Source organism: Polyodon spathula, chromosome 32 (genome assembly GCF_017654505.1).
Source record: "Polyodon spathula isolate WHYD16114869_AA chromosome 32, ASM1765450v1, whole genome shotgun sequence".
In the NCBI taxonomy this organism is placed as follows: domain Eukaryota; kingdom Metazoa; phylum Chordata; class Actinopteri; order Acipenseriformes; family Polyodontidae; genus Polyodon; species Polyodon spathula.
In genome coordinates this window covers 3,251,923-3,265,085 of record NC_054565.1, presented here as the reverse complement: position 1 = coordinate 3,265,085, position 13,163 = coordinate 3,251,923, and the positions used below count along the sequence as shown (strand labels likewise).

General features: G+C 38.9%; 1 protein-coding gene across 1 annotated transcript; it reads right to left on the bottom strand.

Moving 5' to 3' along the window:
* Positions 1-6,475: 6,475 nt before the first annotated feature.
* LOC121303288 (uromodulin-like) lies at positions 6,476-11,687 on the bottom strand. The gene is made up of 9 exons (XM_041233872.1): positions 11,633-11,687; positions 10,228-10,980; positions 10,031-10,141; positions 9,700-9,911; positions 9,310-9,467; positions 8,436-8,681; positions 7,557-7,716; positions 6,986-7,024; positions 6,476-6,496 (listed from the first exon to the last, which is right to left on the bottom strand). Exons 1-9 carry the CDS (start codon positions 11,685-11,687, stop codon positions 6,476-6,478), a joined length of 1,755 nt encoding a protein of 584 aa, XP_041089806.1.
* Between the last annotated feature and the right edge of the window lie 1,476 nt (positions 11,688-13,163).

Below are 13,163 nucleotides of genomic sequence, written 5' to 3'. Positions count from 1 at the left end.
TCGGGTTGCTGAAATTATAAACTTGTGCTATTCAGACTTCTGAGTAGATAAAATGGTAATAAAATTGATACCGCTCTGGTAATCAGACCTGATATCACAAAAAAGTCACTGAATAAAATATCCACAAGCAAAGGCAATTCAGTTTTCAGTCCCTGCTTCTGAATAGATGCCATACATCTCAAGGCTCCTAATGCTTCATGAAAAATACAATGCAATCCAGTCTATTGTCCACCGCCTCGAATAAAAGAGACATGCGTTCTATTTAGATGCCTGCTGTCAGGAGGTGTCTAGTTTAATAGCCTCCAGGCTATGCAGTCCACAGTTACAATTACACTGTGTCAGGTGTTTAAAAAGATTGAGCTGAGCTCGGAAGACCTATAGCTAGCCAGCGAGATACACAGAGAGAGAGAGAGAGAGAGAGAGAGAGAGAGAGAGAGAGAGAGAGAGAGAGAGAGAGAGAGAGAGAGAGAGAGAGAGAGAGAGAGAGAGAGAGAGAGAGAGAGAGAGAGAGAGAGAGAGAGAGAGAGAGAGAGAGAGAGAGAGAGAGAGAGAGAGAGAGAGAGAGAGAGAGAGAGAGAGAGAGAGAGAGAGAGAGAGAGAGAGAGAGAGAGAGAGAGAGAGAGAGAGAGAGAGAGAGAGAGAGAGAGAGAGAGAGATGGAGAGAGAGAGAGAGAGAGAGAGAGAGAGAGAGAGAGAGAGAGAGAGAGAGATGGAGAGAGAGAGAGAGAGAGAGATGGAAGAGAGAGAGAGAGAGAGAGAGAGATGTGTGTAGGTGAGATCATTAACACCAAGCCAGTTACAGGACAGTATCTGCAATGGTGTTTTCCTGCATTGATCTGTATCATGAGCCCTATAGAGTGAAGGAAATGATCATATTGTCATTTTGGTGGCTCAATAATAACCCAGTAATATCTTGTCATCTTGTCTTTATGTTTGTGTGCTTTCAACATTTGTAAAATAGTTTTCTAGAAGCAAATTGTGCTTGTTTTGTATTCGTTTTAAAGATATTTTCATTGACATTTTTATCCAAATAATAAAGTGTATTTCTTTTTTTTTTCTTTACTGAATTGTTCTATGAGTTATTTTTTACTGTTATTAATTGCCTGTCAGTTTAGAAATAACAACATTAACATATCGAGCTGAATCTATTCACAATTAATAGGCCTGCACAAACACAAGAATAATGTTTGGAAAAATTTGAAAAAACATCCAGCAGGATGATAAATTGAAATGAATGTTGGCTATTAAAAAACACAGTCTTTAAAAATGCATGCGTTGCATAAATACATTTTTAAAGTTACATTTACAAAATAATTGACATAAAACATGCTGTTGCATCTTCCTTTTGAAGTATTAACTGCACACTTGACATATATGTTGATAAATTCAACAGAAACAGGACTGCTGAGAATCCCTGGTTTGGTAGAATCATGTTTTCACTTTCCTTAGCAACAGTGGTCATGACAACAGGACAGAGGAGTGAAGTAGCTGCAGGGAGGCACAATTAGGGTTACTGTGTCATGAAATAGGGCTGCCACCATTTCCATTGGTTAAACTGGGCTGGAACGTGAGTCTAATTTTGCTAGTCTTAAACCTTATCTAATGTTAACAGTGACATATACGAAAGCCTGCACATGGTCACCTGTACTGAATTAAAGATTCTCACCTGTGATTAAAGGTGGTTTATACACGCTGACAACATTGAATAAATATGTTTGTATGGTTAAATTAACTTATTTTGCCATACACATATACTGGTTAGTTGGCTTGTATATCATTTGAGAAAAACATTAGTTTTATAGATAATTCCTCTGAAATATTATCTGATTTGCTATTTTATGATGCAAAGTGCACAAAAGAATAACTAAACTAATTCATTGGTAAACAATATGTTGTAGTTTTATATTTGCATTTATATACAGTATACATATAATATCATGTAAGAACTGATTCTGTATAGACTGCTTTAAATTTCCTCCTTGTTTTTTCAGCAGGACCTTTAGACAACTAGCTAGTTCAGAAACAACCAATCATGGAGCAGAACTTCAAGTAGAGGCTCTTTACCCATAAAACCTAGCGTCAAGGGCAGCTTTTGTCTTCCTTGTGCAATAGCGCAGTTTGTTATTTTCTTGTCTTTTGACATTATTAGAAAAAAGTTAAGCCTTTAGCCCTACAAACTGTCAGAGATGGTTTGTGGTCTACAAATACTGCAAAACGAAAGGGGCCTAAGTGCTTACTCATACCCAGGCCCCCAAATCCAAATTCAAAAGAACATTTGTATTTTGATATGATTAACCAAATGCTGCCGTTTGATATGAAAGGAGGAATATTTCCTTCAAAACAGCAAACATCTCCCCACGTGACCCTCAGATCTCAAGGGTACACACCTGCCTGCTTTAGTTACTCACACTCACATATACATTCAAGTAATACCACATATACCCCAACTATCAGCTCTTCAGCACTGCAATTCACTATTATTTAGCTAAATAGTCAGTTCCAGTGCAAGGCAAGGGACCCATTTAGGGCGGTACAGCAGTTCAATGTAAAATGCTCAATTACTGGCTAAAAATAAAAGCTGCTTAATCATGTTTTTACTCCCATTCATTGTGATTTTCTTTCCAGTTAGTTATTTTTCTCTCACACACTTTCTTTTTTTCTCAGTCTTCAGAAAATAAAGCCATAACCCTGGTCTTCAGGGATAAATTCACTGTCTCCAGGAAGAGAGAGGAACCAAACATCTCGGCAGCAGTGGTGTTGATCCTTCTGACTCGATGACCATCAGAGACAAGATCATTGACGCTAACAAGAGTAGCGCTAATCGTTTTCTGTTCAATAAATAATTAAGACTAAACAAAATAGCAGCAATAGCACAATAAAGGACTAGAGTTCTAATCCTAGTTCATTTGTATCCAATGGATACCGCAAAGCTTTATTACACAATTTACAAAGCCTTTTAGTTCCTATAGCAAATGACCTGTATTATAATGAACTAAATTGCACATTATTCATATAAAACACATTCATCAGAACTCATTTACATTTGAAACATATTCTAAGGCTGATTCCCAGTCCCTGAGTATAATATTTTTCTTGTTTCATGTTTACACTACATTTTTTTAATTGTGTGTGTGTGTGTGTGTGTGTGTGTGTGTGTGTGTGTGTAATTTAATCATGAATATGTATCTTTTCAGACATCAAAGCAAGTACAGTCTGCACTCATCATTTGCATACAGCTGGTGTGCCAGTGTATTAATTACTCAGAGATTGCATCCTTCAGCTAACGACTAGCCCCTTTAAAAGGTAATGGGATGAGAGTGAGCCCTATCTGTTGAGTAATTCAACCCCATCTCAAGCTAGTGTATCAGCTAACTTCTGCCCAAGTTACACATTATATTCAAACACACAGTCGCAATATGGTATTCTTTTCTTATCACAGTGTACAGATCAACAAAATGATTTATTTTAGCAGCTGCTCAGACCATGCTATCTTATGGAAGTTGTTGCCTTGCATAGTCACATAATCAATAAGTCACCTGCTCAAAGAGTTTCTCCTGATTGGCCAAGACAATCGATAAGTCACATGCTCAAAGAGTTTCTCCTGATTGTCCAAGACTTCTAGTCGGAATGCTTCCCATTGAATGCATTAAGTTTCTTTTTAGTATTTCTATCTACCTCTTAAACACACTTACACCTCCAGAGGTCGTGTTTGACTCTGCGCTTGTATAAACCGCTTGTGCTATTCACAGGTGAGAGCCCTTAGTTCAGGACATGAACAGTTTTACTATATTTTAATGCAAACATAGGATTAAAACGAGCAAAACTAGACCTATGTTCCAGTCCGGTTTTATCCAATGGAAAAGATGGCAGCCTTATTTCATGGCGCAGGAAACCTTTGCCTCCCTCCAGCTACTTGTCCTGTTGTCATGACCACTGTTGCTAAGGAAAGCAGGACACAGCAAAGTGGGAACATGATTCTACCTAGTCGCTGATTCTCAACAGTCCTGTTTATATTTAATTCATCGGTGTATCAGGTGTGCAGTTAATACTTCAAAGGAAGATGTAACGGCATGCTTTAATGTACGTTCTTTTGTAAATGTGATTTTAAAAAGGTATTATGCAACATTTTAATCATCACCTTTCACCGCATCATCCATTTAATATAGTTGGTTACAAACTTTTTTGGTGTTTTTGGCGAAAATATTCCAGAATATGTGACATATACAATTGAATCAGCCTTTTTAATTAAACAGGTTGCTTGCTGTAGATAATTTAAAGTTGGATAATGTTATTCCTGTCACTTGATGGTGATAAATTAGTCTCTAAGTAGATACAACAGGTGCTTATCGTGGTGTTTGTGTACAATTCTGTACAAGACATTTGATCTATAATCTGAAAGCATCACGTAAGTATGAGCTGAAAAGAACACTTGACACCCGACCTACAATCCTGATATAAATGAAATTGTGTACAATAACCCTTGAGCCTTACTATTAACCCTTTAGTAGCATGTATGTGGTTTAGGATTGCAGTGGCACTGCACATATGCATCAACGGTGATATGCATGTTGAGTTTTTCAGGCATAAATCTCCACCTAAATGAAGTTTTTACAGCTAGCTTTAATCACTGCTTTTGTTTTATTTTTCTGTGCAGATGTGTGGTAGCGGTACTTATCTGTAGTGCTTGTGGCTGAACTAGTTTGGGGACATGTCAGAGCTTGTAGATCACACTAAGCCAAGCACCTCTCAGCAGACGTAATGCACAACTGTTGACTGGAAATTGCTATTAAGTGTCCTTTGCCAAAATAAAACACAGGCAATGCCCTGCGAAGTCCAAGTGAAAGGACACAGGTGCTGGGAACAAGAGTGCAGCTGAAATTATCTCCAGTTCCACGAGCTCAATGCAGTGCCGTGACTGTGACGATAGATCAGTTAGATGAAGCTACATTGAGTGACAACAATGCCGCATGGGACAAAATGAGCCTTTGCCGAGTTAGTTGAACACAAGTGTTTTATAGAAGTGTTTCGTGATTCCAGGGAATGTGCTCCTGTGTTCAATGTGTAGATCTGGGTAAACCCTGCTTACCCAGGCTGCATGAGCTTGGTGTCAAGGCAGGACACATGCACACTACAAGACTGAATAACCAAATACTAGCAGAGTTTTCAGATCTGAGAAGCTCACAATCAAGGCAGGGTTGTCCTGCTATTATTTGACTGCGACATTAGAGATGCAGTAAGATAACTTGTGAGCAAGACTATGACTCAGAGGCACTTCATCTTGTAAGGCGCAGGCAAAATTACCTGTAGAGATGTTTTCAAGCTTCAAGTCTTTCAACTTCCTGCAGACTGTCGGAAGCAATCTGTACCTGTGTCTTTGCTGGCTCTTGTTAGTGCGATCCTAGATGGCCCAAGCATCAAAGAGCAGTCTGTTAAAAAGAAGCCACATAGACCTGCTTCTCTGTCCATCTCACAACCTCTGGCCTTCAACATCGAAACATAGGTGGAATGAAGCTGCATCAACAGCAAGCCACCGACACCACAGAGATAGAGAAACACCAGCGCAAATCTATCATGCTTTAAAGAGCCACGCAGAACCAAGAAAACCAGGACTGGTTGACACTTTGGACAACATGGTGTGCATTTCTACAGATGTTGCCAACAGTGTGCCAGTTACGAAGACGGTGGTGTAGCGTGATTTAATTGATATATTTGTGTCGTTGAATTTTGATTTCAAGGCAGTAGTATTAGGGTTAGGTCTGCATTCATTTTCCAACAGCAGCAAAACAGTTTGTGTAACCAAAGAGATGGCGATTTTTTTTAGGGATTCATTTAAGTGTTTTGTACGCTCCCTAGCCAGACCCCACCTAGTGGTTTTACTCCCAGAGTGTTGTAATGATTGCGTAAAAAAAAAACGCCGTTTATATGTAGCTACCTTATTAAATAGTGAGCCTTTGTTGGAATGAATGCTAGCACTGTTGGCCAATCAATATGGTACTTGGTGGCAGACGAAACATTTCGTACCAAAAGCTTTTCAGATTGGAAAAAGACAAGTGAAAAATTGAGCGATCATCACAAAAGCAGAAGAAAATGTTTCAGTAGCTGTGAAATTGTTTTGGACTCGTAACATTCAGAAGTTATAGATGACAGCTTTAAACGAAACCCACTGCCACCTTTTCACTGCAAAGTGTGTTTGTTGGTAGAAGACTGCCCCCTTGCTCCAGGGCCATGAATTACGCTTTTAAACCTAACTACAGGAATTGCAAAATAGCAGTACACAAGTAAACAGGGCTCCACTGTCATATGTCATCATATTACACATTTAAACAAAATATTTAGATATCTAGTCATTTGATATTAAATAAAAAAAGCTACGTGTTCTTATTTGAAAATTAATCATTTATGATTTCATCATTCACAAAAATGACTGTGTCTCAAAACAGATGCAGAAGAACGGCAGGAATGAGGCCGCTGATGATCATCCAAGCTCCTGCAAGTCCTGAAAAGAGTTTTAACAAACAGATTAGTAATCACAAACGGGCCTTACTGCTCATACAATATAAACTAAGAGTATGGGTGTTGGTTTGGATAACAAAATTAAAATCACCCACAATATGTAGCACACACTTTCATATAAATAAGCTGTCCCTTGCATGAGTCATTATGAGAGAACGCTTTCTCTTCCCTGACAAGTATTCTATAAAATACCCAAGTAATTAAAGGCAGAAATAGGTGAGGAATAGTCATGTGACTATTGCTGACCTGGTTGCCCAGGGTGATTGACGGTGTTATGGCAGATTTTTCAAATGTTTTTGCTTTGTATACATTTTTTCTGTTGAGATTTTGATACAGATTTAAGAATGTATTTATATACTCAATCCTCAGTAAACAAAATATGGTGTGCATTTCGTAATGGGAAAGACATACAGAGGGGGTGCTAATATCGAAGTGATATCAAAGCAATACAGACAAGCCTCCAGGAGTGTACCTGTGCTGGCAGAGGAATCCACTGGAGGCAGCCGACACCCTGCAAGAAAAACAAAATAATAGAGTGCAGTGCAGGGGAGCAGAATTCGGGTAAGATAAATATGACCTGTGTGAGACCCTTTAATTAAAGCAAGCTTCACTTGACAATGCTGTGTGCTTCATCAGGTCACAGGCATCAGACATACAGTATGCTGCAGACTGTACACTATCCAGGTACCTGTTCATGTGGATACTTCCGACTGTTTACGACTACTAAGAACACGACCCGTCCTGACATTTTTCCTAGACATAAATCTCCCGCTCCGATATGCACCGGCAGATGGCACCGTCATAAAGGGATATATATATATATATATATATATATATATATATATATATATATATATATATATATATATATATATATATATATATATTTATAAAACATGTTTTTGTTTTGCTTTTATAAATTCATGCAGGAGAAGGATAAACATCAGCAGTTTGTGCAGTCTTGGATACAGAAACAAAGCCTGTCTGTTAATTTATTAAGGTAGGAGGCAATGGAGAGTGTTTTCATAAAGTCTTTTGCTCACCGGAGTGCAGGATTCAGCAGTCTTGTCACACACTTGCACTCCACAGTGCAGATACACACTGTCATAGTTCCCCACAAATTTAAACAGCTCGACTGAAAAAGCGCCGTGAAGAGACATTCCGTTTTCTTGTACAGTAACGAAGCCTCGCTTGTTTGGACATCTGAAAAACAAAAAAGCCAGGTCAAAGTTTTCAGCTACCCAGTGCATTCAAGAAATACCACATCTGTATTTCCTACATCGACTAGAAGCTGTTTGCTGCAGGAGCTGCACTTCAGTTTAATTGTCTGCTACAGATATGTGCAGTGTAGGATAGATCAACCAAAGTCTCTTTATATTAGTAAGCGCCAGCACCATCTAGTGCACAGCAGTATATTTCCAGCAAGGCAAAAAGAAACTTGATCCAAAGTGGCAGAACACTAGGTGGCGCTGGCTCTTACTTCAAGAGCAGGCGTCTCTAACCCTGGTCCTGCAGAGCCCCTATCCAGCAGGTTTTATAGGTGTCTTTACATCATCAGTGGCTAAAGATCTGGAACACCTGTTAATCTTGACTAATTAAGACAATAATTAGTTAAATTAAGTAACCGAGAGATTGGTTGAAACGAAAACTAGCAGCCACAGTAGCTCTCCATTTCCATATATAATTTGATGTCACAATGGCATTCCAATGGCTTAACCATTATTTGGTATTCTATTGCAGATCATACACCACCAGTGTGAACCACTGTGCTACCAGATCAGGCTCCAGTGTTGCCATTGCTGGTTTGCTGCAGGCTCTGCTGGGGTTTCCTCTGGGTGACTGATGTTTTCCTCCAGTCCATTAATCAGGAGCACCGATAGTTTGGCTATAAGAGCAGGTTTGGGAGGAGTAAGGAGACTGACCTGTTTTGAATCATGAAGAATTGAACAGGGTCAGAAGGATCTGGAGAAGGAGTTGCATAGCAGCTCTCCAAAACCACAGCAAATCTGTCACCCTCAATGTCCTCCACAAAGACACCCACGTACAGAGTGGACTCAATAGGCAGACTGACTTTCTCAGAAGTGTAGGGCTTGGTGTAGTTTGGGGTTTGGTAAAGAGACATCTTGGCGGTGGAAATCCCCAATCCTGTAATGGCTATTTTCAGAGTACTGCGGACAGAACAACGGCTTGTTAGTCATCGTTTTAAATCAATCAATCAATCAATCAATCAATCAATCAATCAATCTTTATTTTATAAAGCACCTTTCATAGTGGAACACCATCACAAAGCGCTTTAAATGAGGAGAATTATTCTTAAAAGATACAATCAGCTCTATTTATAAAAAATTAAAAAGATATGTTCGATGCAAAAGTGAGTGTTGCGAAAAAAAAAAAAAAAACTTTCCTTTCATGCACTTTCATTATACAGGGCTCAAATGGAAATTTCTGAAAGAAAATCAAACATTTTCATTTTAAAACATAATACCTGCTACTAGACGTCTACTCTGTTTGCATATCATGAATAAACTTTTCGATAGGACAATCATCTATGTATTGTCTTCTCTGTGTTGTCTTCAACATTACATCTAGTTTCTCCATACTGTAGAATGGTGTCCCCTGAAATTTGAAGCAACAATGTAGAAACAACAGATTTGATTCTACATTTTTTAGCTACATGTAGATTAGTGTCCCCTTGGCTTAAGGCATCAGGCTGAGCCCTGATAAGGTTATTCTTAGGACTGAGGAAAAAATGCAAAAATGACTTGGTTAATCTAAAGAGTCGCCAAACAGCTTTACCTTACAATGGGGTTAATAGCAATATGAAGGCTTGTCTGCATATCCAGTGGGTACGAACAGGCAAACTGGACATCAGCTTTCGGGTTGAAAATCACATTTCCAACCACAGTATGTGCAGCATGAAGGGTGTTTGTGTAAGTCACGTGACTCCCGTTTGACTGTTAAAGAGGAGAGGACATCAGTGAATGCTTGTGTGTGCGTGGACAGGTATTACTATCAATGTGCCAGACAAAAATTGACGTCCCCACTTTGTAAAACACCTTTTTAAGAACTAAGCATGCCTTAAAAAAAAAAAGTAATTAAAAATATAGTGAGTCAATGAGAAGTCCCCACAAATATAGGAATGCAAACAATGTGTGCGTGTACACAACGGGTTGCATCCAAACTCACTGATATGGTGGTGCCACATTCTCCTTCCCTACGACCCGTCACAGCCATCACCATGGTTACGTTTTCGTTCCTGTCTTCGAAGCCTTGGCAGCTGCTGTTTAGTAGGTGTACAGATGAGCTGTTTAGGCCTACTGACTCCATGTGGCACTTACTCAGCCCAGTCTGTATTAGCTTAGACCCACACACAAGTTTTGGTGTCAGGCTCGACATTTCTGTGAAAAGAATGTATATTGTATTTAATGCAGGTCAGAATTGATCAAATGTGATGTTTCTTCATCCTATCGCGATAACACATCTGGAACAGCACTGCACAGACGGCATTAAGACTCACCAGTGCTGTAGTTCAGATTCTTTTGACATACACATTTCCAGTTAACGCCATCGCTGATAACGCATTCTTCTTCTTTAGAACAGCTTTCCGAGCACAGAGTGGTATTAAAATCTAAAATGATGAACAGAAAATGTTGCGTAAAACCTTACTTTACTTTCACAAGCAGTGCGTTATATTAGCAATATCAAATACTGTACCTGCGCAGTAAACTAGTTGGCAGGCAGGAGTGCTTTGAAATTTGTAAACGTAGTAGTTGCCTGGACATGCTTTGATATGAACTGTGGTTTTAAAATTACAGCAGTTTGACTCCCAGTGACCGCAGGACTGGCGACTAACTATTCCATCGTTCTCCAGAGGGTGTTTCCCATTGATCCACATTGGGGCGTGAGCCCCACAGCTGTACATAGGAACACATGTTTCTGGCATTCTTACACTGCCCTTCCCAAAAAAACGATACCACCCATTTAGATTACTGTCACATTTTGCATTTAGAGAAGAAGATAATGTAAAATTAGTGGAACGCCATGGTTCATCCAGTACAGTGTAGTTTTTGCATGGATCATCACAGTGCTGACTAACACCAGCTGTAATACAGTCCTGGCCTGATGGACAGGGCTGATTTAAACAGCTGAATGACACAGAGCGAGGCCCAGGTTGATTAACTTGATCTAGCAGACAGTGGAAGGATCCAATTGTGTTTTCACAACTAGACTGGGGCTGGCAGGTGTTGAGGTCACTGTCCAATGCACATTCATCGATATCGGTGCAGCCCAAGTCCCTGGACCACTGGAAGCCCCGACGACAGCAGTCCATGGCTTCATTGCACGCAGTTGAGTTGTAGCAGGAAATGCTGTCTCCCACAAATCCCTCTGCGCAGATGCACTCTGCTGATCGGGAAGACGGCCGGCAGACTGTGTTTTCAGGGCAATCGGAACAACTGGTGAACGTTCCTACCAAGACAGAACACCAGGGGATTCTTGTGAATAGGATGGCTGCAGGGTGACCTCAGACCAGAAACACAAACCAAAACAAGCTATGGCGGGGCAAAAATGAGACGCTGCGGCGCTCAGTGCTTTTATTAAAGATTTAAATAAGATTTAAACAAAGCAAAAGTCACGTTGGCCAAACAAATAAACAATAACAAATATCGTTTGGTGAAGCTGCGTGACTGTCAGCTAATTATATACTTAGTAGCTGATCAGTCACGTATTTAAAATATAACCAATAACATGGCGGACTGCACCTTGCGCGTCCTGCCACACAATAATAAAACACAAATAAACACTGTTTTTTTCGCCGTCATATATACATAAATCATAACAATAACTAATAATAATAAACAAATATATTCAAAGGTGCTGGATACTCCGCCACAGAAAAACACAACAGAGCGAAAACTCAGAATCATTCAGAAGAATGGTAACTATCATCTTGACAAAGGTGAAAAAACTAATATCATTTAAAGCTTAAAATAAAATCTTCAGAAAATATGAGGAATTTGCAACAGCACTAAAACAACAAAGAGTTGATTTTAGAATACATTAGTATGCATTTAATGTAAGCTGAAATTAGTATTTAAATAATATTTGTAGGCAGACTTACCTGTACCAGACGCACTGATGCAAGGTATTAGAAGGAGAATGATTAAGTTTCTCATCTCCAACATTATTTTTTTTTAGGTAATGTGGATTAGAACTGATTTTTTTTTAAGCCTAAAAAATGAAAAACCAAAAAATAATGTAATGTCCAAAATGACGGAATCAAAGATAATTAACAGTGTCATCAACAATACATAAATAGAGTTTATATTAATGTGGACCTGTTTGTACAATAACACTGACACGTTTATCACGAAAAAGTCCCAATGAACATGCAGATCCCTTATTAGATTAATTGAGACTCTAGTGTCTTTGGGATCAATATTTTAACAGAAGAACAATCGGACATTGTTAAATACAGAGACTTTACCTCATTGCCTACACTGCAGTTGTGTTGCATGTACTTAACAAAATTATAGAATTGGTTTATATTTTCAGAGTAAAATACTGTAAATAGCACAAAAACCTTTACAAACACCTTCATTTGAGGTATTTTATTCACGTTTCATTCAGTTACTCTCTGATGTTCTATAATATTTTAAACACTCCATCATAAGATGTAAAAATAAACGTATAGACAGGTATTTAGGCACGACCCTCATAAAGGTGGTAAATATGATAAAAACAGAGAAATGGATATAGTGCAAGCCTGGTGAAATCATGGTAAAGCACAGATACAAATCACACACACACACACACACACACACACACACACACACACACACACACACACACACACATATATATATATATATATATATATATATATATATATATATATATATATATATATATATATATATATACTACATTTCTAAATCTTTTAGTAGAGTCCCACTTACCAGTTAAGTGATGTAACTGCATTGAAAAGCTAATGGATGTTCCGGTTTATATAGCCAGAGGAACGTCTATTTGTAATTAATAATCAACTGGAATAAACACATTAATCAAATAATCTTTTTTTGTAATCATGCCTGACGTGAAAACACACTAAACAGGTGCGTGTATTCCCTGTATGCAGTACAATATGAGTTGGCAGCACATCCACAGCTACTGACATATTATGTTATACTGAGCCAAACAGCCAATAAAAAATATATAGGTTGGGACACTGCTGGTACTGTAAAATACAACAACTCTTCCTCCGGTATTAGACACCCTGTATCCTAGTGCTGTCCCAGTACAGATTGGAGGGAGGGTTTGTGTACAGTCTGCTGTGCCAGTTCTTGGTTATAGATATGATGGAATTACAGGTTCCAGTCTTGTGACATTGGTTGGCACCACCTGGGTTTTAATCAGATGGGCGTGATAATGCTCTAGCTAAGACTAAATCAATATTCTGAAGGACAATATCAAGTCAAAACAGTTTGGGCTTTGAGAATGTAACAGGTGATGAGAACCACAGCATCAGCCCTGATAGATTCCCTTGAAAAAAAAACAAATAGCAGCAGCAGTGCCCAGTAGAGCACAGGTGGCACAGTGGGATAACGCAGTCGCAGTATGATCCCCAAATCCCCCAGTGAGCTTTGACGCAT